Consider the following 26,161-nt stretch of genomic DNA (forward strand, 5'->3'; position numbering starts at 1 on the left):
AAATCCTGCAAAACAGAACTGGCTCCTTGTTTGCTAGTCTCTTTTTCCAAAACAATTCTGCGAGTTTCTAAATACATATTTTCTGTTTTTGTAAAAAAATACATATTTTCAAACCTCAACATGCCCATAAACAAATCACACAGACAAGGAACAAATCTGGACTTGTTGCCCTGACACGCGATGTGGCGCTAATTAAAACCAATAAGCAGATGCTAACAGCATAACTCTCCGACAGTTCAGGCCTTGGTGTGCAATATTTGAAGAAAGCTCTTGACAGCAATGCGTTGCTGAAGGATAATTCAATCTTTTTTTTGTAACGGGGGCTTACTTCGGAAAATGCTGAGGTCTAAGTCGGCCGTAATCGCAGCTTTACAGAGGTTTATGAAAGCATGCCGCGCTGCCAGCCAATCAGAGAGATGCTCTCAGATAATAAAAAAAAAAAAAAAAACACTGCTCTGGAGCAATCTGGATAGAGAAAGAGGGACAGAGAAAAAGGAAGAGGGGTACAGATCCTGCATGCAGCACATACATACACAAATACACACACACACACACACAACAGAAACACACACAGGCAGATGTATTCAGACAGATTGATTGGAAATGCACACATATTCTCAAGTACAGAGATGTAGCACGTAGATAGTTTATCTAAAATTTAACATGGCAACGAAGGGTTGCTGTAACTGTTTGACTCACGTGAAAATCCCAAAGACAAACATCCTAGGAGTAATGTTAATAGCAACCAAACTGTTCCCAATAACAAAGCAGACGCCTGAAAAGACTCTCCAGAGATAAGCCAAACACTCACCCACACACACAGAAACACACACCCTTTCTCTCTGTAATACCTTTTATGCATCCCTCACACCAGGCTGTTCCCCCCCCCCCATAAGATCCGAATGTAGAATACTGGAACACAGTCTGTCAAACTGGAATGTCAGTTCTGCTAAACAGGGGGGTTAACACCTGTAGACCTGCACCATACCTTCGGTGTGACTAAATCCTCTCATACACTCACAAACTCCAGAAAGCTGCCCGGGCAAGGCTTCATGCAAATGGCAAATTAGTATCAAAAATACAATAGAACCAATTAACATATACATAAATAAAACAGTAATTAGATTGCAATAGCAATTTTACTTTTGAATTTTGTAAAGTTCATGATTATAACTGTGTCTGGCTGACCATTTTTATGTGATTGTTCAGAGTGGTTATTCTGACATGCTGCTCTCACTCTCTCTCTATCTGTCTGTCCAGGACCAATTCAAATGCCTTCTCATTTGCTCTTCAGTATCCACTGGAAATGCAAAAGGGTAAAATGAAAAACCTCTTACCCCCCTCTTAAAGGGAGACTCAAAAGGTGCTTTATTGGAAGGACAGACCAGAGCAGTGTTGCCAAAACATCCACATGCACCATTAAGTGCAATGATAAATACAACAACGTGAGAACTATGGCGAACATGAAAATACTTATGCAGATATCTCTCCATCCATCCATCCATCCATCTCCCCCCGCCCTCCCTCCATCTGCCCCCCTCTCTGTCACTTTCCCCACCCCCTGTCCCGTTCTGTCTCAGGCTTTAAGGAAGTCTGCTGAGGACAGCAGTGGTAATGAACGGCCAGGCCATTGTTTCCAAACGGGACACCTTCCTGCACAGCTGTAAACAGCGCTCGGTGCGGAACCGTGGCCCCACCGAGCAGGACTGTCCTGTTTAAAGACGACCCTGTGCGATTGTGGCCACACCCCTCCACAGGGGGGGGGGGGAGGGGTTGGGGCGAGTGCTTACAGCGCAGAACGAGGGGGCCGAGGATCGATCCCCCCCGAGAGGTGGTGTATCTTAAATGCTCCATTAAGTACCGACGCATGCTGGGGTTTCACTTTAACACGCTCTCATTGCCTGCTACGAAACAGAACAGCCCAATAAGCTTTAATGTGTGTGCAACAGAACACATCAATGCACTTTGCTGACTGCTACAAAACTAGACTGTTATAAAAGTCACTGCTTGCGAGTGCTACCATGGCTCAGTAGTTAGGGAGCTGGTCTGGGAAAACAAAGGTTGCTGGTTCAATTCCCAGCTGGGCCACTTCTCTTGTACCCTTTAGCACAGTACTTCACCTGCTTCAGTAACAATACCCAGAGGATGGCTAATTAGGGGGTTTTAAATAGACAGTGTGTGCCTATTTTGGCTGCAGGACACAGAGCCTGTTCAACCAGCAGAGCCACAACATTCAGTTAGCGACACGAAAAACAAACACGCCCTTTTTCACTGGACAATGTGCAGGAAGTGTCAACTGTTACAGGAAGGCTTGAGTTTATTTCTGACTTGCCCGAGCGCCTGGCACTCCGCTTGCCTCTTGTCCTTCCCCCTGTACCTGTGAGATGCTGACTCCGCCCACTGCTGTTGCCCCAAGACATGTGGACACTCCACATCTTTCTGTTGCAGTTTTATCCTGCTTCACCCAGCTTTGGTAGCCACCAGTTATGCTTTTAAATTCATCACCTCCATGGCAACAACCACTGAGCCCCAAAAGCAGCATGGGGAAAGGCATGTGCAATCCTCCACTATGCATGCATGCCATCATGACCATGTCCTGCACTACAATTCCCAGAGTGCACCAGGAGACCAATGCCATTAGACAACAGGAACATCCTCCTCATGATATCTGAGTAACTTGCAGGCACGCATGAGTCCAAGTCCCTTGTTTGAGTGGAGTGACGAGGGGATCCTGGCTGACCTGCCCACCCCTATCCTTGAATGAAGCCAAATCCTCCGATGTGGGCTCCCTGTTATTGTCAGCAAACGGCAGAGCTGGTTTTCAAGCCCATTCTGCAGAGCTCAGCCTGCACTTGAAACAAGCGCTTTAACTGTCTGAGCCACTTGGGAGCCCGTATCATCTCTATCACTATTTAACAGACTGCTTGAAATCTTTATGGAGTCGAGGTGCGCCGCCAGTAAAACATGGCAGCTCCCGCGGTATATGTAACCCTTCGCTTATTTCAGATCTGGCCAGAATTCAGCAGGGCATGTAGCCAAAGCTTACAGTCTTCATAAAAGTCAAGCGTACACTTATTTTATACACTGGTATTGAGAAAGGGGGGCTACAAATAAACTGAACAAATAAATACTTCCACTCTGTCTTCCCTACGGCATGACATCGGAGAGGGTTAAATGTATGCCGAAAACCTCCCGCTCTCCAGCATTTCTCTGTGCACAGGCACTTAGTACACATCTGTGATTATGTCTTGAGAGCACTTCAAAGGGAACACAAGTTACAGATCTTAGGTGTGTTTGATCTGAGAAGTCCCCCCACTCCTTCCTGCCAAAAAAAAAAAAAATAAAAAAAAAACTAATGGAACCTCTCCTCCTGACCCTCCTAATCACACGTCATTCTGAGACACAACACACAAGAACATGTGACAGGCCGCTCTGAGTGTGAAGGACACATCCAGGCACTGGGCCACAGTGCGCTCTCCGCACTACAAGTGACAGTTCGGCTTTGTTTACTTCCTGAGACAGATTTCAGAGAGAGTCCGACCGCACGCATTAGGCAGTAATTATACTTTCTATATGCATCTGGGAGAGCAGCGAAAAGGTCAGACATCATATAACAGCAGGGAGAATAAACACTCATTACCAAGACAACAATTATAAAGCACCTAATTGCTGACTCATACACATAAAATTATTGGCAGTCAGTTGACGGTGACGGCAAAAATGCACAACTTGTGAATTCAATTAGCATCATCCTTAAGACTCGCAAAGTAACTGACACCTGTCTGGTTGTAAATCTAACAACACGCACCTGTAATCTCGGGACATGCCCGCACATGCCCGCACACGTCCGCACACCGTGAAAAGTCAATGCACCACACTTCTGAGTTCTGTAATAACAAATGTCAGGGTCAGATCATTAATCCATGTGCTATCTACTGTTACAAATGCTACGGCTGCAAAGAATTCTTAGAGAAAACCAAACTGATCAGAATAATATCAAGCTGTAGTTCTTATTTCATCACATTGTCGTCGTTAACATGTTATTTAACCTGTACAGACAAGGGCAAAAGGATGTCACAGAGCCCTGCATCTAGATCTCGGCTTTCACCCCCACCCCCACACGTCACGCATTTATTCAGCTGAGTGTTTTACCCAAGCGATTCAGGGAAGCTGTATGAAGAATTTACACCTGCAACCTACGGGCTGTAATCTTCCACAACACTCTGTGGCCCAAATCAAGGATGAGGGCAAAAAGCCTCTCACAACTACACGGCATGCCCACATACTGACTCAACTGCAACATAACCTTTTACTGGAAAATGACCCTTTTTACTGCACCTCTAAGTCTTGTGAAGACTACCATGGAGACTTAAAACTGAAACATTCACAAGTACATGTCTAGTGGTAAGTGTGATAAATGTACGGTAACCCCCTTCAACAGGAAAAAGCTCCATTTAATACAACATACATGGACAAGAACATATAAAAATGTTGTAAGATATTCTATATTATGATAAAAGCCATGGAGATAGAGTCCCTTTCAACAGATAATAAAGATGACAACACAATGGTTTTGGAGGAATGCACTTTCTGGCCTCAGTGGTGACCACAGCTATCCGTCATTCTCAGCACGTTTCAGGCTGACTGAGAGACAGAATCTGTAGGAGCAGATTTTACATCTCTCCCTGCTAATGAAGGCGTCATTTTCTCAAGTACAGAGGAGCCATGAATCACAGCAACTGCAGGGAACACACCAAACTGAGAGAACAGACAGACGGCGATTTGCGTGAGTGTGAGTGTGTGAGTGTGCATGTGTACGTGTGAGAGTGCATGTGTGTGACTGTATGCATGTGTTTGTGAGAGTGAGTGTATATCTGTGAGATGGTGAGTGTGTGTGTGTGTGTGTGTGTGTGTGTGTGTGTGTGTGTGTGTGTGTGTGTGAGAGTGCGCATGTGTGTGACTGTATGCATGTGTTTGTGAGAGTGAGTGTATATCTGTGAGATGGTGTGTGTGTGTGTGTGTGTGTGTGTGTGTGTGTACGTGTGAGAGTGCATGTGTGTGACTGTATGCATGTGTTTGTGAGAGTGAGTGTATATCTGTGAGATGGTGTGTGTGTGTGTGTGTGTGTGTACGTGTGAGAGTGCATGTGTGTGACTGTATGCATGTGTTTGTGAGAGTGAGTGTATATCTGTGAGATGGTGAGTGTGTGTGTGTGTGTGTGTGTGTACGTGTGAGAGTGCATGTGTGTGACTGTATGCATGTGTTTGTGAGAGTGAGTGTATATCTGTGAGATGGTGAGTGTGTGTGTGTGTGTGTGTCAGAGTGAGCATGAGCACATGAGTGCGTGTGCGAGTGTTCATAAGTGTGTGTGAGAAACCGTGAACATGCGCGAGTGTGAAAGTGCATGCATGGTGTGTGTGTGCGTGTGAAAGCAAGTGCGCCCAGTTGGACACATGCCCAGCTCCACAGCCTTCCCACAAGCCCCTATGTGCCTACACAACTAGGCCTACATGCACCCCAACATGCTCACAAAAGCACTTCCTGAACTCTCATCTGACCTCTGCAGACGACTGAGGTGGAAATGAGAGCACCCTATGAGTGCAGCGACACCCACTTCCTGGGCCCCCTGCCTCCTAACCACATACACTCAAACACACACAAACACACACACAAAACAGGCCCAGGCAGCAGGCAGGAAGCACTGCAAGCTCTGCTTCTACCACCACCAGTCCAACTAGCGCAAGGAGCTGTGCCAGTGAAGCACAGTACAGCAAATCTACGCTTCCTGTTAAACCTATACTTCCCGTCAAACTGACACTTCATATTAGCATCCTGATTCATCCCACTGGCCTTATGTTTAGCTGTAAATGGATCCCGCGTGGCAAACGAGAGCACTTCCACAAGGCAAGGAGTCAGAGACCACATCGACTGCCTTTCACCTAACCCCTCTGCCGCGCCACTGGCAAGCTAGCGCACCCTGGCTCAGACTCCAGCCTGTCACAGCCAAAAAGTGACATACTGTATGCAAAACAAACCAGAAACCAAGCTACAGGGGGAAAAAAAATCAGCTCAATTTGTCTCTTCAAAGAAAGAGCCATATTGGGTAAGCTCTGCTGCTCCATTCCGCTGTCCTACAGAAGGAGAGCTCTCCTGGCAACAGCCTCAGCTCAGAGACACTCTGCAGGGGTCAAAGGTCAGGGGATTACAGCCGCCTCACAACCAGCTAATCTTAAATTTACATCACAAAAAAGGAGGGAGAGTATCAAGGGAAGAGAAACTTACAAACAAAAGTGATTAAATTTTAAAAGAGGGAAAAACAAACTTACATTAAAAGGACTAGACTACAAAGGAAAATCATGAAAAGAAAACAGGGAGAAATACAAGGGGTGGGGGGTGGACAGAGTGATCCTATCCCTGGCCCACCTCCTCAGTTTTGGAGCCAGTAAACACACATAACCACTAGGTGAGTCTGCCAAGGAGAACACGCAGGATGTAAGTCTTATTGCACCAATATTAACATTTACATTTACGTTACTTAAAATCGCAGAACGTAAATATTAATCTTTCAGCCTAAAAAGGACCAGAACTAAATTAAACAGAAAACCAGGAGCCGTTGTAACCCTCCAACATGAACTTGCTGGGAGAATATCTAACCCAATCTGTCCTCACACAAATTGTGAGAAAACAGAGAACCAGCTGGAGGCATACTGCTTGCTGACATGAAGCAAACAGCTCTAAAAGGAACCTTTCCCCATCAAGTTCATTGCAAATGGATTCACATCAGGAGCACTTTCAATCCCCCTCCAAAAAGTGCTGATTTTACTTGCCTTTTACCTGCAGCAAAAGTCCTCTGGAGAAGATCCAGGTATGATGGAGAATACAGACAACGTACCCGCAGTGCACCTCCTGTGTGTCATTTGGTGCTTTCACCGGCTGACTGCTGGAGAAACGGAGCACGGTAAAAAAAAGTAGTGCTTTCATCTGTAAGATGACACATCATTTTGGAAACGAACAACACACGAGCCAGGCGGCTGATGTGAAGGCATAAAAGATAACGGCACCAGTCTGTTTCCAATCGTCCCGAAGCGTTCCTACCAGACAAATCAAACGCATGGAGTTCACTTCCTGAGGGGGTGGTCTAGGCTCCATTGCTCGATTTCGTTTCATAATTTTTTAATTCAATGTCAAGGTTTCACACATAGACACAAACATATCCAATGGTGCCTTTGCAAACAACAACACGTGTTTAGAATACCGTGGGGAAGCATTCAAGTTCCGGGGAGAGAATTCGGTCCAAGTAAACAAGCGTGAGGAGCGTGGACAAAAAACGATGGACAATCTAGAAGGTCTTAACTTTCTCAAAAGTAACTTGGGTCGGGAGTTTGTCGTAACCTGGAACAAGTGGAAGACCACGAAACATCGGACACGGCGGCCATCTGAACGTTTGCGCACAAAACTTTTGCGCACGGACGAGGTCCATATGACAAGCCTGCCACTGGTTTCAGTCGTCCTGTTATCGAGGAATCTTTTTTTCATTCTGTGGTGAGGACAGGTGTTTTATTATAACACTTTAACACTGTCAGACATGGGACTAACTTTATCTGAACAAGCTTCACTTACATTATGAAAAACAATTATTTGAAACGAAACTAAGGAATTTTCAGTAACAATAGCTTTCCACACGAAAACCGACACCTATCAATTCCACTCACGGCACTGCAACGCCACAGACTACGTTTTCGTGCAGTGTATTGAAAGCGTTTGTCCCCACTGCATTAATAACAATCGCGCAGACAGGTCTTCTCATGGGTCATGACGTGTGTCACCAGGACGTGTGAAGTATGACTCGGGGCTAACGGGGGGAGGCACATTAAAGAGGTCAAAGGAGAATTGTGTCATGTCAATTTCTCCAATAATACATGAACACTCGTGACAAGTGAACCCACTTTATACCCGGAAAGAGATCGAACAAAAGTGCTTACAGCGTCTATGTAGTGGAACATAAAAATAGCATAGTTAGCTGTACTCAGTTTCAACTAGTCACAACTTAAAATAAATCAAACGATTATTAGAAATCACTGCCACGTGGAAAAGGGGTTACAGGGGCGCGATGTTGTCAGAGCACGAACAGCTCGCGACTGGCAAAAACCAAGATGTTAAACGTAAAGATTTCATCCAAGAAAGAGAGATAACTCACTCGAAAGCGAAGAAGAGACCGCTGGTGACTATGATGAGGACCAGGGTGAGGTAGAAGACACCGGTCTGCCTGGCCATCATAATCCTCCCATTGCAGTAGAATTTATTCCGGCCCGGGAAGGTTTGCCACTTCCGCCTCGGGGTCCGCTTCTTGTGCGGGGACTCCATGGGTGTCGAGCTGCGTGTGCTGATCTGGCTGTACTCGCAGTCCCGCATCGGCTCCGCCACACCGAGATGCATCGATCAACAAAAAGACACCCCGCAACAATCTAAAGAATCCGCTGCAAAAAACAGAGATGCCAGAGGTGGCCAAATCAGTTTGCTTAGCTAACCTTCGCCAGCTAAAATTCTAGCATATTCTTTTTTTCCTACTAGCTAGACAGCCATTCTTGTTGGAGTCTAGTATGTGGCTGATTATAACTTTCTGTCAATTCCCAGTATATTTGCAGAATGAAACAACTTTCCAAAATATTGTTGGTAAAGCCGACTTCTATTCTCGCCGACTAGGTAACGTTAACACGTGCAGCTAACTTGACTACCTGCTGTAAGTTAGTTGTCGTTAGCAGGGAAACAACCATTTCCAGCAATCGGTTTATTTATCTTAAACACGTTTAGGTTTGATGAACGAATAATATCTATACTAGTTAGGCGGACTAATAGTGCATAACTTAGTGGGAGATGACTACCAGTTATAGTCGTGTCAAACCTACGTTCGTTCTCTTATTTGAATATTTATCTCACTGATACTGAGCATTCTCTTCTAGCAAGTCAGCTGAACTCTGTGATAGGTACCTCTCTAGCTACAATTACTCTCTGAACACAGAAGTTTGAGAGTTACATCTCAGCACGCCGGTTACTTGAACCAAATATTCTAGCTAGTTGACCAACTAACAAGCTACCTACCTAGCTAGCCCAAATAGCTACTTTTAGCAACAGTTAGCTGGTGAGCTTGTGAATCAGCTATCGACAGCTGTCGTCAAAGTTAGTTCCCCTCGATAGAGTCTTCTTTCCCGGTGATTTTACGTAGAAAACCATCGTCTAGATACAAAAATCCATCTGAATTTCACCGTGAGCCGTGCACAGTACCACCGAAACCCTCCGATGTTTGCTTCCCTCGATGTCGCTCAGCGCAGCTTTTTAGGGCGATCGTCCTTTTTTTTTACTCCACTAGTTATCCTGGTTTGTTACGAGCGCCCGTTAAAAATAAGCGCAGCATTTTCACCGAGAATGTGGAAAAATGAAAAACATTTGTATTTTGGACGCAGGTAGATGCAGAAAGGGCTTCATTCAAGCTTCGGGTCAGAATGGCTCGCTAGTGCCACCCCCTCCAGTTTCGCTGCGAAATGCGGTGGTTTTCAGCTCGCTGCCTTGCTTTTGACTCAGATCGCGCCCGTTCGCCAGCTACCGCTCCGTGGTGTTCTTATGTAGCTACGATATATAGCTAGCAGCACTAATGAAACCAAAAGCGAGCCTTATGCCACGTCTTCTTTTCCCAGGGCTTCAGAAAAGTTGCAACATCCCCAGCTAAAATGCCGAAACACAAATGTCGCTATTTATTTGTTCTGAAGATGTGCATTAACACTGCCGCCACCTTCACGTTTCTCCTGCTCATTGCAACTCATAAACAATACACCAAGCCTCTCAGAGACGGACGTATATCATCGCGCTTGGGCTTGTGGGAATTGTAGTACATCGTTCACAAGGGAAATTTAGAAAACTACTTTTTTTCCATATTTGAACTACAGATTCCAATACCTCACAAAACACGCGCACCTTGCATGTGGTAATTTGCATATCACAGCGTTTCGGGGAGGAAGTGATACATTTAACTCACAATTTATAATAAACCACACTGGAACTGGGTTCAGCCGACGAAGACTTTGATCAAAGACCCAAATGATCCAATGACAAAATCTGGCTGATTCTTTATAGACAGAGGCTGAGCTACATCAGATGCAAAGCTAGCTGGATCGCGCGTTTTGTGTAGGTTTTTTTTTGGATGAAAGTTGTAACTAGAGTAACGTTTGTACATACCATAGCCAACATGCGCGTCAATACTAGGCTAACTCTTAAATGGAAGCAGTATTTGTGGCGAATGTTGTCTCCTATACGTTTTAACAAAGGAAATCAAAGTCATTGTCTTTGAGTAAGGTCTCGAAAGGATGTCTAGAAAGACAGTGAACCTGCCAGAAACCCTGTATAGTAAGCGACTTCCATCACTGTTGTATTGTGAACGGTGTTGCCCTAAAATAGTAAGCTGGGAGAGAAACCTTTGATGTCTTGAACTGTGTAACCAACCTATTTACATCACTCGCCAACCATCTAGTTAAATAGGTTTACAATGAATTTTGAATACAGCGGCCAGAATCAACATTATTGAACTGTTGGCATGATTGTATTATTTGGCGTAGTTTCAGTAGTTAAAGTGACAGGGGTTGTGATAAATAGGCAGCGTAGGTTTATGAGACAAGGCTGTTCGGTTATCTCACCTGTACATCCTAACTGAATAAGTACTGCTTTTAATGTTTGTATTTTATATTAAATACTGTATGTTGTCACTGCACTACATTTAGGCCTGACGAAACTATCCTGGATAAATGATCGTTCTGTATTGTTCAGTGGTAGGCCAGGCTTGACTTATTGCAGCTCGCCAGCTTGCACAGAATTAAATATGGAGACACTCACCTGGCACGAATTGTTATTGATTCTCTGTAGCCTACCTCTGTGTCTGTTACAGTTGTAAGTATAGCCTGTGCCTTCTCGTAGTATGATTTTCAGGGGTAACGTTACACATGGAAAAACCGGTTCGTGTGTACATCAGATTTCTGGATTGTTTTCGTTGTAGAGACACAGTCTTAAGATCTACACAGTGCATTCTTTGTTTTGTCTACGGGTTATTTTTAAACGGCAGTCCCAGTTTTGCGAACACACTTTTCAGCCAAATGCGCTTTTAATGTGGCCAGATTAGATTGAGAGGAAGGCGGTATGCGCTTTTGACGTCACTGCCACTCCTAAACCGAGATGTGGAGTCGTCTTCATAAAAAAATCTCCAGAGTAAAAAATACTGCGTAAGTGCGGTAAAAAAATCGGTCCCAAATTAATTCACAAAGCCTTTCACGGTGAAGGGGACTTGTGAGACGATGACACGACTCTGGCCTACACAGTGCAAAGTGCGTCGGAATGCGCCAGTAAAACAGACCGCAGTGTTTAGATTTTTCCATTTCAATTTTTCGCTCTTCAGCAAATTTACGTTTCTGAAGAGAATTATTGGCCAGTCTTTTTCTAATTATCGTAGTGCATCCAGTTAATACACACTTTGTCACACACATCTCTTTTTTCCACACACAGACAGACACACACACAGGCAAATACACAACAAAAATAAAAAACATCAGCTCTAAGAACAGCACCTTAAATGCCGAAACACTTTTTTGCGCATCCAGACTTGACTTGAATTGTCTGGGCCAAGCTGATGTCAATAGTGTTATCTTCCTGGAAGAGAAAAAACGAGAACCGTCTACATTTTCTGAATTTCCGTGGTAATTAAGTTTGTAAGTGTTGCGTCTGGCTACGCAAGCATTGCCGCGGTGAACTTCAGGTCACTCCAGTTAGCCTGGGTAAATTGGTTACTAAAGCAGACAGATTTTGAGCTGGTCTTAAAAGAACTCCGTATTACAGTAGGTTTAGCACTGCTGTAGTCCAGGAATAGGTCATCCACAGCAGTCCGGTCTGACTTTGATCATGTGATTTAAAAGTGATCAGCCACCAGTAATGCATAGAGAAAAACCAAATGAAGTTTTAAAAGCTATGAATTTTTGTTTAATCAAGGACACTGATGTAAGAAACAAAGTCAATAGACAGGATACATCCAAATATCCTTGTACCCACAGAGGAAGAACCTACTGCTTACTGTCTGTTCCGTTAGACAAACCAACACAACAACAAAGCGTTACACTGAAGCACCTCTTCACTGCCATGACACAAAAAATACACTATTATTCACCTGCTTAGAAAGCTTACACAATGTTCCTTTGCATTTAATACTATCCATCTTTACGCCATTGAAGTTTCAGGCTAAGTTCCTTGCCAAACGGTGCAGCCGGAGGGCTTCACCCAAGGTTTACACCTGGACAAGAGCCCAGCTCCTGTCATGTGGCCTGGGAAGGTCATTACCTGGCCACAGTGATGCGGCAGGTGAGCGCGGAGGCAGCGTTTCTGCAGCGCGGAGGACCACAAGCAGACGCCTCCTCCACACCGGGCCTCAGTCCAGGGGCAGCCGCGTGGCGTCGGCTCGGTGACGTCAGTGGCCTCCCAGGCGCTCCAGCCTCCACACCTCGCCCCCCCGGCTCTCTCCCCACGCCGTTTCACCCACCCGCGGCCTGATTTGTGCACGCTCTGCCCCCCTCGCCCACACATGTGTGTGGGGATGTCGTGTCCACGTGCATATGAGTGTGATATGCATGTGTGCGCATGTGTGTATGTGTTGTGTGTGTGATACAGGTAGCCTATGTACAAGTGATGTATGTGTGTGTGAGTGATATGTGTGTAAGTAATGTATGTGTGAGTGAGTCATTTAAGTGTGTAAGTGCTATTTGTGTGTATAAATGGTGTGTGTGTGTGAGTAATAACAGTGTCTGTAAGGGATATAAGCACTCAGTCTGCCACAGAGGTAAATGCGGAGGTGCTGTCAGTGTTATAGACATCTCTGAATGGGCCCGGAAATTAATTTTTCGTGTACAGCAATTTGGATGTGTATAGGAAATGGTTACACATCCTGGTGTGAAGTGCTTTTTGGGAGATGCGAGAGAGTCTATAAAAAGCATTCTGTTTCAGAGAGAGCGGAGAATGGACACGTAGATCCAAACGCCCACGTAGGCTTCCGCAGAGACAGCACTTTACCCAGAATTCCCTTTATATGCGTTAAAGCAGCCTGTGCTCTCAGTGGTTCTGTTCTGAAGTGATTGGAATGTGTGACATCATAATGTCACACATTCCATATAGAAAGCTAGACTTAATAGCAGGAACACTGAAAGTTTGATTCCCAGTTGTGGCACTGCTGTACTCCTTGAACTGAGTGATTGCGCTGAATTGCTTTAAGTAAATATCCAGCCCCATTATAGGATAACATGTGAATTGTAAGCTCTGTAAGTTGCATAAGGACGTTTGTCATGTAAATGACCTTGTGTGTACTGAACATCCCATTCCATTCATTCTTTTGACTGGATTTCAACGTTCAAATGTGAATGAATGGAGTGGGGGGGGGGGTAGTGTGATTAGAACATTGTGTGATTTATTGGTATATTCTTAGAAAATGCTCTCGTACAAGAAAACTGGCATAGCTTCCTTTTTACATACTTTTGCCTACATAGCAAGATAATGAATGAGGTAAGGCATGTTAAATACCTGGCTAAAGGCTACAAAGACAGCCTCCTATGTGTTTCAAACCTGAAAGCTTTGGATTACAAGGTGAGGTCCCTAAAGGCAACGTCACATCACTGCCCCTAAAGGCCTCATGGAGATGTCTTTTCAGCAGCCACCTCAGAGACCCCTAGTGGCCGCTGTCAGAGCTGCAGGCCATTTCACCGGTGAACTCACCACAGCAGTACTTTGCTCCAGGCTCAGCTGAGAAACGCTGATTAAACGGTCAGGGACAACTGGCTCGTAGAAGACCTGAATGGTCAAACTTAAACTGAGGACAAAAGCCAATTTTTTTTAACATCAGTCCTGAATTGTGATAAAATATGAGCTGGGTTTGAGTCATGAGTGGCTGCTTGGCTGATATGTCAAACTCAGCCCACTTTTACGGTCATGACATTTAGTGGCCTTTTTTGTTGTTTCTATGTCATCTGTTACTTTCTTCAAACAGGAAATGTGCCTCTAGTGCTCAGGGAGGCTGCAGTATAATTCAGACAGTTTTGTTTTCTTACTTCGGCTTAAATTTCCCCGGCATTTTGGGAGCAGAGAAACAGAAACAACAGCCATTATCTTCTGAGAATCAGAACTGTTAACATGTGCGAACACAATGAAAATTAGGTTAAAATACATGGCCTTGATACCAGTGATGGAATCAGGTACATTAAGCATGGAGTCCTGGTGAAGTCGCAGCAATTTTTCAGCCGGTCCCTCCTGACCTACAACAACGTGGTCTGGCTGGCTGCCGATTCATTAAAGAAATGAACCCTGTACCTGAGACAGAGTTTAAAGAAATTACAATTGTCATCCAACAACAGTCCCAGCACAACATGGAACCCCTCCAAAATGTGGCCTTTTCCAAACACAGTTTATTACATTTTAAAAAGGACCCTGACAAGATTATCTTTCATATGGGGCCATCCCATATGTAGCCCACTTTGACCTTGGATGAATATAAAAATGCAGATTGGTTCCCACTGTTTGATGGAGAAACGATGACATTCTTTGCATTTGTCTTTGGATCAGTGCTCAATCTAAGCACAATACACTCCATGCTTTCCTCAAAGTAGAGCGTTAAAGGAAGTATTTCATGTTTTTCAGTGCACACGTACAGTACATGCACTCTCACACATACGTGCGTGTCGGATAGTGGCACAAAAGCAGGAGAACACCCACGCCCCCTCCTCTTCCCCCACACGCCTGCCCACACGGAGCGGTGGGAGCAGAACAGACAACACAGGCTCTCGGCATCAGCGTCTGCTCTCACGCACACAGCCTCCTACTTCCTGCCTGTCAGACTGACTCATACCCTCAGCACTGCTGCTCTACCAGCGCAGCCCAGAGACCGGATGCTTTCCTGATGGGCTCTACCAGCCCAAAGACTGCATGCTTTCACTGTCAGCTCTACCAGCCCAGAGACCAGACACATTCACCATCAGCTCTACCAGCCCAAAGACCAGATGAATGGGCAGCAGTGTGGTATAATAGTTAAGGAGCAGGTTGCTGTTTTGACCCCCTAGGTGGCCACTGCTGTTGCACCCTTGGGCAAGATAGATAACCCAAATTTCTCAGATAAAAATGGTTAGGTGTGTGAAACTATTGCTCTGGATTACACCAGAGGTAGGCGAGTGGTGCTCACTTACTCACAAATGAGATGTCATTTGCTCTGCTCTGACGATTCGAAGACCACACACACACACTCATCTTCATTTTCCTTTATTAATCCCAATATACAATTCTTTGCTGAACTGATAGTTTGAGGTGTTTTAAGAGGACATTACAATACTACCATTTAGAAGACACTCTTATTCAGATCGACTTACATGGGTGACAAGTTTTATCCATTTATACAGCTGGATATTTACTGAGTATTTACTAAGTACCTTGCCCAAGGGTACAGCAGCAGTGCCCCAGCAGGGAATCGAACCCGCAACCTCACAGTTACAAGCTATGCTCTTACCACTATGCCACACTGCCTGCTCATCTCTTTACTTCTAAACTCCTGTATGTTTGTAACACGTTTTATGCAGCACTCTGGGACAGACTCCTTGCTACGAGGAAAACCTTCAGAAAAGTGTGATTAAGATCTGTGTCCTCACTTCCCACACACTGATGAATTCCCACAGTCACGAAATGGCAGGAGATTACAAGATGGAGCCACGCGGTCGCGCACACGCAAACACACTCATCTGTGCTCAGACGCACACAAACGCGCACACATATACAAACACTCACTTGTGTTCACACACATATACACACACAGGCGCAAAGGACACACCCACAACCACACATATGCCACCCACACGGACACAGACACAGACATAGACATACACACACACACACATCTGTGCATATGTTCCCACACTCGCATGCAAACACACATCCCTAAAAACACTAAAACACAGCAGACGTCTGCCCTCAAACTCCTACACAGAGGATCAAAAAGGCCCCTCACACAGCTTAACAAGATTTCATGTACATTTATTCTTAACATGTGGAACATATAGTATAAAGATTTATACTGAATAAATGATATTCATCGAGTCAGAGGAAAAGGTGAAATTTACATCAAGTCTTTTGTCATGTTATTTTGAACTATATTATGTTGGATAACAAATATGCACATTTGCATCACTGGAGGAAAAAAAAACCCTTAAAACTGGTTCGTCATTTTTTTTTGTAACCTTAACTATTAACCACCTGAAAGTAAGACGTTCCACATGTGATTCACAAAGCAGCCACTGGGGGGGGGGGCTGTCTGCTATAGAGAGGAGAGTACAGGAGCCAGCGCCACCTTCGCCTCAGGATATGACCCAAATAACAAAAATACTCATAACATTAACAATAATTATGATAATAATTAAAAACTACCATCACTTTTGTAGTTACCACATCTTTGAAAAAAAAAAACAAAACAAAAAAAAACAGAAACAAAAGTACAAAGAAAAAATAAGGGTATGTCCAATGTACAACTTCTATATACATGAGCCCACACAGGCTGACACAGGAAATAAACAAATGCAATACAGGTAGGAAAGAAACTGGTACTTTGTGGAAGTTTGTTCAAGCTGTAGCTGTGATGGTTACTAACAAGGTAGCGAGTCAGATTCTGTCACTTAAACAAAAAAGTTGTTTTTTTTGCCATTTGTCTACACGCTGATGCAGCACTGCCCACTTGTGGTCGAATTTATGTATTGCATGTTATGGAAAAAAATTCACATCTCGTTTTCCTCCATCTGTCCAACTTGCACTAAATCCTATTGCACATTTTTTTCGGAGATGGATACATTTACATTGGAGTAAAATCAGTGTTTTAGTTTTTTTGACACGCAGCAAATTTTATCTACAATATTTCTCAAAATTTAAATAAATCTGCTTCCCAAAAACAAAACAAAACCACAGAGATACATGTATGTAACATTTACAAAACTCCAAAGCATTTGAAAGGAGCAAGAAAAGACAAAAAAGGACAGAACACTCCAAAATCTGACATCAAAACTTTGGTTAAAATAAACAAACAAAAAAACGCACAAAACATTAATATTAGAAAAGAAAAAAACACTTAAAACACAGGAAAACAGCAAGTATTAAATATCTGTATTAAAATCATTTTTTAAAATCCCAAATGAAATTGTTAATGGGGCAGAGGAGCTATATATATATATTTATATATATCATTTGTATATAAAAAACAAACTTATTTTCTTTTCATTTTAAATAAAAATATAAAACCACGGACAGCGTTCTGCGATTGTGTGTGTGGTTCGTTCGTGGTGCTGGTTTCCCGCCCCTGTCATGTGTGGCCGATCTGGAAGAGCACTTCGCATATGACGGTGGCGACGGCCGAGTTCAGCGCGGAGGAGATGGAGATGTCCAGCAGACGGCTCTCGTAGAGCGCGAACTCGGGCCGGTTCTCCTCCACGCGGGCCAGGGCGAGCAGCGCCTTGGCGGCCCGGCACATCATGCTGACGCTGGGCGGCTCGTGGGCGTGGAGCAGCGCGAGCTGGTTCTGCGCCAGCGCCACGCCGTCCTCCAGGAAGCTGACCAGGCTTCCCACGCTGCCCTTCTGCAGGGCAATGGCGCGCGCGGCCAGCGGGTCGCCCCGCGCCAGGTTGGAGAGCGCCGCCACCGCCATCTCGCGGTGCACCTGGTTCTTGCGGTCGCCCACGTAGCGCACGAGCGCGGCGTAGAAGCGGTCCTGCCGGCCGAGCGGGGGCGTGGCCAGCAGCAGGTCCACGTTGCCGTCCTGCACGCTCAGCTTGCACAGGCACTCCAGCGCCAGCCGCTGCGGCGTGAGGGCGGAGCCCGGCCCCGCCCCGGGGAAGGGGTCCTGGGCCTGCGCGGACGGGCACACCATCCAGTGCAGCAGCCCGTCCAGGATGGGCAGGCAGATGCTCTCGGGGTACAGCGACAGGTCCAGCTGGCCGGCCATGTTGGCCAGCGTCACCATGGTGTTCTCCCGCAGCGTGGACAGGCAGTCCCACCACCACTCGTCCTTGCTGCAGGCCAGGCCGCGGTCACACGCCCGGTCTCTCTCGGGGTGTCGCTCCCGCTCTGCCTCCCGCTCTCGCTCCGGGTCTCTCTCCCGGTCTGCCTCCCGCTCTCGCTCCAGGTCTCTCTCCCGGTCTGCCTCCCGGTCTCGCTCATGGTCGCGGTCTCGTTCGTGGTCCCGGTCTCGGTCTCGGTCTCGCTCCCGATCTCGTTCGCGGTCTCGTTCATGGTCCCGGTCTCGCTCCTGATCTCGTTCGCGGTCTTGTTCGTGGTCCCGGTCCCGCTCCCGGTCGCGGTCTCCCTTGCGCTCCGGCTCCTCCCTCTCATAGGCGTGCGCCGGCCGCTTCCTCTCCGGGTGCTCGTGGTGCAGCAGGACCAGCCTCCCCAGGATGAGCACCAGGCCCGGGTGGCGGGCCATGTCGGCGTCGTTGCCGGGGACGAAGGAGAGGCCGCGCAGGATGTTGGAGACGCAGACGCAGCGGCGGGACAGCGAGTCCTGCCAGGCGGCGGTGGTGGACAGCGGTGCCTCGTCCAGCGTGCGGGGCTCGTCCTCCAGCAGGGTGATGTGCCGGCTCCGCTCCTGGGACAGGCGGAAGGGGTACCCGTCACCCTCGGACAGCGGTCCCGCGCGGGCGCACAGCACGTCGTCGATGGTGGCCGTGACGCTCCTCGCCGGCTCCCCGCTCCCCCCTCCCCTCCCGCCCCCCGCACCGGCGGGGGTCTCCGGCTCGCTCCGGCTCTCGAAGTGCGTCTGGATGTGGTTAGTGGAGTCGCCCCCACCCGCCTGCCAGTGCAGCAGACCGCTGCTGAACTCCTGCACCTGCCCCAGCTGCTCCCACATGTCCTGCTCAAAGTCGCCCTCGGCGGGGACGATCTTCACGGGCAGCTTGTCGTACTTGCTGGCCTGTTTGGGCCTGGGCTCTGGGTCTGGGGAAGACTGTTCAGAGGGGCTCTCGCCGCTGCCCACCCGCTGCTCTCTCTCCTCCTCCTTCACGCTCACCTCCGCCTGTGGCTCCTCCCTCCTCAGGGCTGGGACCGCCTCCTCTCTGCTGGGCGTGGCCTCTTTAGGCCCTGCCTCTCGGGGCTCTTCCCTCAGCTCTTCCTCCTTCTCACAGTCACTTTCATGGGGAGGAGACTCCACCCCCATCTTCTGCTCAGGGGCGGGGCCCAGGAGGGTCTTCTGGCCAATCGTACCCACCTCATACTCCTCGAGGATCCCAAAGATCTCAATCACACACCTCCTGAAGTACTCCACTAGCAGCTCCAGGAACCCTGGCAACTGAAAGACCCGCATTCCACATTAAAATCCCCTCTTCCATACATTAACAGTGTCACATGTTTAGCTACAGACTTAACATTAACAGTGTCACATGTTTAGCTACTAAGTAGGCAGCTGTATAACTACAATGGAATGTGGAACATGGAATGTGGAATGCAGAATGGGTGGACCAAGTACTAGGTTCTCAAACCATCTGAGTTAATGTAAACTAAAATTAACTCTAAAAATAATAAAAATAACTATAGATTATTCTCTACGTAAGAGATTATTCCATCATCTGAATTACTGTAACCAAGTAATCTAGAGCAGGTTAGAGGTCAGCATATCATCTGAATGAATGTTCAAAAAAATAAAAAAACAACTCTAGACTATAATTACGACAGTTGCATAACTTGTGAGGGAGTCCCTTTGTGTGTGGGTACATGTGTGTCCCTGTTTGTGTGCATGTTGGTCCATGTATACGTGTGTCCCTGTTTGTGTGAGTGCGTGTCCCTGTGTGTGTATGCGTGCATGTGTGTGTGCGAGTGTATGTGTGTGTGTGTGTGTGCGTGCGTGTGCGTGCGTGTAGGTCTCTCGTACCTGGATCAGGCTGAAGGATCCCACTGTGTTGTCATCATGCAGCAGGATGCTGATGGTGTCCAGAGCCCAGGTGCTCTCTGCCAGCAGACCCGACTTCAGTGACATCATCACACGCCACGCCTCCGGTGTTCCTATGGAGACAGCAGGGAGTCAGGAGCGCTGTGACATCTGCTCAACTGCACTGTACTTTCTGCCAAAAACTGATCCAGGCTCAGCTTGCACACCCAGCATCCTGTTCCTAACCACTGTGTGTACATCACATGCACAGACCCAGAGTCGGTGGCAGGCACTGTCTACACCAAGACTGCATAAGGCAAAGCTTAACCGCCACAGACTTCATTCTGGCCCTCTGATCATTCGGTAATACAAAAATACGAATTATTCGTATGCATCAAAAATGCAAATGCCTGGAATTGCAACATAGCATTACTTTCTATGTACAGGGCAGTGGCACTCTGAGTAGATATAGTAACCCATTTTTGCTTTTACAATGCACTATTGTTCCTGTTAATTATTTTTCTCACCTGCAATTTATCGTGAACCTAGAAAATTACTGCTCCTCTCAGGTCTGTTCTGTTTAATAACCACTCACCTGTTCCAAAATGATTCTTTGCCATTCATAGTCAACAAATACTAGGTATTGATGGGTTTCATTCTATTCTACTTTATTCTATGTGATAACTGACAGCTGCAAATATTTCAAGGATGTGTTTTGCCTCTACACACATACTACATACATACTACTTAACTTAATATTGAAATGTGCAAGTATGAATTGGAAGTTAAAGAATGTTTGGACCACATGCACCAAAATATTTGTAAAAAAGTAGCTGAGGAGCTCTGGTCTACACCTTTGATTTTCCTATTCCTTAAAGGCCATAAAAAGCTCTCTGCATGACTCTAAAATGTGGAAAAGTGCAATACCACAGGTCTCTGAATGATTCTGAAATATGGAATATATAAAGTGCGGTAATGCCGCTTTCTGAATTAATCTGAAATATGAAATATATAAAGTGCAGTAATACAGCTTTCTGAACGATTATGAAATATGGAATACATAAAATTCAGTAACACAGCTTTCTGAATGATTCTGAAATGTGGAATATATAAAGCTCAGTAACACATCCTTCTGGGTCTTCCGTACCGGTGTCCTTTGAGGTAATCTTGCGTCGTGGTTTGAGGACGGGCGCAGTGGACTCTACTGACCCTGGAGGGAAACTGAAATCCCGGCGGATGGTGGGCGGGGCCTGGCTGGCTGACCCGGGCATGGCCACGCCCGGCTTGGGCATCTTCATGGAGGACATGAAGGGCGCCTTGCTGGGCGACATGCGGGCCTCCATGGAGCGCTGGAAGGAGGCGGGGCTGGGGGCTCGGGAAATGTGATTGGGCATGGCGGGGGGCGTCTGATAGGAAGAAGGGGGTGGCCGCGTGGTCATGGGGGGCATGGTGCTGGAGGAAGGGGGCAGGAAGGAGGCGTGGCGCTGGCCCCACTGCCCGTCCTGATTGGTCCGGCCTTCCATGTCGTCCCCCCGGCCCATAGGGGGGTAGGGGGGCACCCCTTGCCTGTTGGGGTAGGGATAGGGCATGTCTGTCCGGGGGGGCCACACGTTGGCGGGAGGGCCCTCGGGCTGCAGGTGGGGGGGCATCGTGTGCTGGGGGGGCGGTTGCTGGGGCGACGGGCCCGTGGCCTGCATGCGCTCCCGGCTGTAGGGGTAGGGGTAGGGGCCCTGCATGGGCCGGCGCTCGGGACCTCCGTACCCGCTGCTGTACTGGCTGTACATGTCAGACTGCTGTCCTCCATACTGCAGGCTGTAACTCTCCCCACTCTCCTGCCGCTTCGCTGGGGGGCCGTACAGACCCTCCATGGGCCTCTTATAGCCCTGTGAGGAGGGGGGGGGGAATAGGAAGAGAGGGAGGGAGGGAGGGAAGGAGGGAGAGAGGAATAGAGGGAGAGTGTAAGCTTCTGGCCCCATCTATTCTATAAATGAAAGATTTCATTTTTTGGGGCTTATTCAGTCATCTATTCATGTGCCACCCGCTCTCATTCAAAGGGATTTGCAAACCCGTTGTGGTAAACCACAAAGGTAAATATTTACTCTTTAAATAACTACAATTACTGGAGAAAAGAAGCAGAGTAAGGAAGATTTTCTAATTACACCGTCCACAAATTAAGCAATGAATCGTCTGTGGTGTGAGTGACCCACCCCTTGGCTGTGGGCAGAGTCTCTTACCTGTTGCTGGGGGAACATTCCGGGTGGGTGTGCTCCATAGGGCATGCTGGGGTACTGCTGACTGTAGCCCTCATGCCTGGGGAAGATAAGACACAATGAGAGCTGACGCAGAAGGTCCTGTGCACGGCAGTCTCTACACTGACAGTGACTCACACAAAGGGCTGTATGTTACAGTCTTAATACTGAGACACACTCACACAAAGGGCTGTATGTTACAGTCTTAATACTGAGACACACTCACACAAAGGGCTGTACATTACAGTCTCAATACTGAGACACACTCACACAAAGGGCTGTACATTACGGTCTCAATACTGAGACACACTCACACAAAGGGCTGTACGTTACAGTCTCAATACTGAGACACACTCACACAAAGGGCTGTACATTACGGTCTCAATACTGAGACACACTCACACAAAGGGCTGTACATTACGGTCTCAATACTGAGACACACTCACACAAAGGGCTGTACATTACGGTCTCAATACTGAGACACACTCACACAAAGGGCTGTACATTACTGTCTCAATACTGAGACACACTCACACAAAGGGCTGTACATTACTGTCTCAATACTGAGACACACTCACACAAAGGGCTGTACATTACAGTCTCAATACTGAGACACACTCACACAAAGAGCTGTGCGCTACAGTCTCTGTACTGATGCGCACACACACACACACACAGAGCCTCTACGTAAGTCTCAGCACTGACACATGCACACACAGGGCTGTACATAACATTCTTAGTACTAATACGCACTCACGTGCAAAGCTGTATCTCACAAGCCCTGTCAGACTGTTGAGTGTTAGTGTCAGACACACATCACTCAGACGGCTGTATATTAGTGTCAGTACAGACATGCACTCACACACTCACCTCTGTTGGGAGGGATATCGGTTTGGTGAGTACATGCTGGGGTCACTGTTGGAAGGTACCATGTTGCTCTGACCCCCAGGGGGAGCCATATTACCCTCCAGCCCCATCACATGGTCCGGCCTGATGGATACACAAACATTCACATCATCTTTCACACGAAAATGAAACATGCCTTTGCATCATTTAATTACATTGCTGTTGTAATACCTGTATTTATTGCTAACTGTACTTATTTAAATTATAATGTTGCATTATTACCTTGTTAGAATAATTATTTAAATTATGTTGTTATTTACACTTTGTAAATTTGCTCTTTACCCATTTGTTTTAAAAGCAATGTATTCTTCCAAACCTAGCCCTTCATGTGTCAGTGTTTATAGGATTCTACAGCCTGACACTGCCATCCTGATCTGTAGGAACTGTTTCCTTTATCCTTCACTCCAGCTGTGGGATTAAATATGGATGAACCACTCTAATGAATGGTGATGGATTGACTTGTTTTTCTGTGAAGTAAGGGTGTTCCATATCTTTGTGTAAAGTAAGGCACTTTCAGAACATTCAAAACAACACAAAAATGTGAGGGACATACCTTGCTGCAAACACTAATGGGTACATGACAAAAAACACCTCTTGTACTTCTGTTATCTATCCACACAGACCGTATGTATTGTATGTGTATGTACTTGTACATATGTCGTTTCTTTTCTTGTTACACATATACATATGTAATATTTTTACACTTTCTAATTCCAACTTACACAGTTAAATATTTATGTGTTGTAACACATTTTACATTTGCACTGGCACAAAACACTTGGCAGATTATACTTTACTTTCAGCCTGACTAAAATGAAATGGTTTCTGATGGCTAACCTAAGTACCAATAACAATTACACCAGCAACAACAAACAGCCACTTTTATCTGGGTGCAACCTGTGTGATAGTTCAGGTAAAGAAATGAGCGGGTGAACTAAATTTTACATGGTGAAGCATATGGAATTTTAAACAGATTATAGGGTGACGTGACTGGCTAGCTTGTTGCAGCTTTCAGTCGGCAGAGGGAATCCACTCACCTCCTGTCGTACCCGGGCCCGTACGGGTACTGTCCGCGCTGGCCCATACCCAGCCCGGGCAGGGCACCGGAGGGGGCGCGGCCGTACATGTCCTGCATGCTGCTGTTGGGCATGTGGCCTGGCATGAAGGGCTCCGTGCTCCCCACCACTGTGAAGAGATGGAAAAGTCATGCCCACAGTGCCACACCAGCATCGTTACCATTAGCATTTACTAAACTGACCCCAGTAACACACAACCCCCCTCAAAGCAACATCACCATTAGTATTTACTAAGCCGATTCCAGTATAATACAACTCTCCCATAAAGCAACACTATTACAAGCATTTACTAGCAAAATAATATGTGAGTATATATTATTTGACAAGTGCTCTAATTACACAGCTGAGTTAAGCTTAAGTAGTTTGCTCCAGGCTACAATATCAGTACCCAGGGCTCACACCTACAGGGCTTCTGGCTACAAGCAGGAGTTCTGCTCTAATGTTGGGACATATTACCCACCAATGCGTATTTGAAATGGGACAATCACATTTTCATCTGTGCATGCTTTGATAGTGTAATTATCTTCCTGTGTCTCTCATTAAGATCTGACTGTTCAAAGTGATGTGGAATATTCAGCAATAAACCCACTGTGTCTGTGAATCCAGACTCCAAATCTGGCAGGGGGCATCAGGTAGAGATGGAAGTGGTTCCAGTTATTCTAAACACTGGCACCTTATTGCCTCAAAGTGCACATAAACCATGCAGTGATAACAGCTATCTCCAACATCCCCACTAACCTCTTGTTCAAACCTATTCAGAGGGGAAGGCAAATATCTACAAGGCACTATAAACCCAAGCATGTCATGATTTGTCTTCTCTTCCTATGTATTTGGTTCTATTTAGTCCAACGAGAGCATTAGTGCTACACATATTGTCTGACACTAGGGGGCAGCATTGCCTAACAGATGATCATCTCTTGCTGAGGGACAGCAAAAAGCTCCAACACACTGGCACAGCACAGCCTCACTCCAGCTATCTGCTCCCAGCAGACTCTCATTCCAAAGAGAGGGTAAAGTGGGGCAATAAAGCTAACAGTGTGGAGATATAAAAGATTCCCCCGCTCTTGGCGTTTTGGGTAGAAAGAAAGGGAAAGCTGGGGGTTGTGAAAGTAGATCTTGCATGGCGAGCATGTGTCATGTCCTGCAGTACCTGGCGCCTTCCACACCCAGCTCTGAGCCTCGGCCACGAACGGGAGAGACGGCGGATTCACAATATCAAAGTAACGCAGCAGAAGATATTCCATTCATAAAACACATGCACCTCTATCGCCATGGGCAATTTCCCAGAGCTAAAACACATGACCATCTAACATCCTGCAAGAAAGCCCCTTACATCATATAATTTCTAAACAACACTGCACATCAGCCAGGAACACATACTCTTCACATATACTTCAATAATCCACCTGTACTAATCAAACAAAAACTCCTCACATATGCTATGTTAATCCGACAGCCCCCAGCAGCCCATACCTGCCTACTCCTGCTAATGTGTTCAGTAGAAGTGTTACTTTGCTACATAAACAGTTAATCAGACTCTCAAACAGTGAAACTAGTTCACTCGATTAGTGGGCTAGTTCGCTCGCCGTCTTGTATCTGCTCACAGACTCACTTTTTCTCATGCCAGCGAAGGGGTCCTGCACTCGCATGTTCACACCTGGCTGGAAGGGGGCGCCAGGGGTGAGCGAGTTCCGCTTCTGGAAGGTGGGGTCATTCACCTCTGAGAAAGGGTCCTGTATACTAACAGCGCTGCCCCTAGAACACACCACAGGGAGGGTCAGAGACAATCCAGTCCACTCACACACACTCACCAAAACTCACTCTAAATCTAAACGCATATACACACAAACCCATTACGTACTTATACACACGTACCTGCGCGCGCACGTGCACACGCACGCACACACACACACACTCATGTGCACACACACACACGCGCACACACACACACACACACCCACCTATACGGATCCAGG

The 26,161-nt window shown here is 46.5% G+C and overlaps 2 protein-coding genes across 6 annotated transcripts in view; both read right to left on the reverse strand.

Annotated features, from left to right (window-relative positions):
- The window catches only part of LOC118787328 (probable palmitoyltransferase ZDHHC14), a 53,434-nt gene extending 43,635 nt beyond the window's left edge, over nucleotides 1-9,799 (reverse strand). For both annotated transcript variants that reach the window (XM_036542850.1, XM_036542849.1), the window contains exons 1-2: nucleotides 9,100-9,799; nucleotides 8,198-8,477 (exon numbers count right to left, since the gene is read on the reverse strand). In XM_036542850.1, the coding sequence (XP_036398743.1) occupies nucleotides 8,198-8,436 (239 nt within the window). In that variant the 5' untranslated portion in view covers nucleotides 8,437-8,477; nucleotides 9,100-9,799. The remainder of the gene's footprint in view (nucleotides 1-8,197; nucleotides 8,478-9,099) is intronic.
- Nucleotides 9,800-17,320: 7,521 nt separating this feature from the next.
- The window catches only part of LOC118787326 (AT-rich interactive domain-containing protein 1B-like), a 148,765-nt gene continuing 139,924 nt past the window's right edge, over nucleotides 17,321-26,161 (reverse strand). For all 4 annotated transcript variants that reach the window (XM_036542848.1, XM_036542846.1, XM_036542847.1 and 1 more), the window contains 7 exons: nucleotides 25,798-25,940; nucleotides 24,147-24,294; nucleotides 23,074-23,193; nucleotides 22,189-22,264; nucleotides 21,102-21,837; nucleotides 19,958-20,088; nucleotides 17,321-19,378 (listed from right to left, as the gene is read on the reverse strand). In XM_036542848.1, the coding sequence (XP_036398741.1) occupies nucleotides 17,402-19,378; nucleotides 19,958-20,088; nucleotides 21,102-21,837; nucleotides 22,189-22,264; nucleotides 23,074-23,193; nucleotides 24,147-24,294; nucleotides 25,798-25,940 (3,331 nt within the window). In that variant the 3' untranslated portion in view covers nucleotides 17,321-17,401. The remainder of the gene's footprint in view (nucleotides 19,379-19,957; nucleotides 20,089-21,101; nucleotides 21,838-22,188; nucleotides 22,265-23,073; nucleotides 23,194-24,146; nucleotides 24,295-25,797; nucleotides 25,941-26,161) is intronic.

The sequence above is a fragment of the Megalops cyprinoides genome, chromosome 12 (genome assembly GCF_013368585.1).
Source record: "Megalops cyprinoides isolate fMegCyp1 chromosome 12, fMegCyp1.pri, whole genome shotgun sequence".
In the NCBI taxonomy this organism is placed as follows: Eukaryota; Metazoa; Chordata; class Actinopteri; order Elopiformes; family Megalopidae; genus Megalops; species Megalops cyprinoides.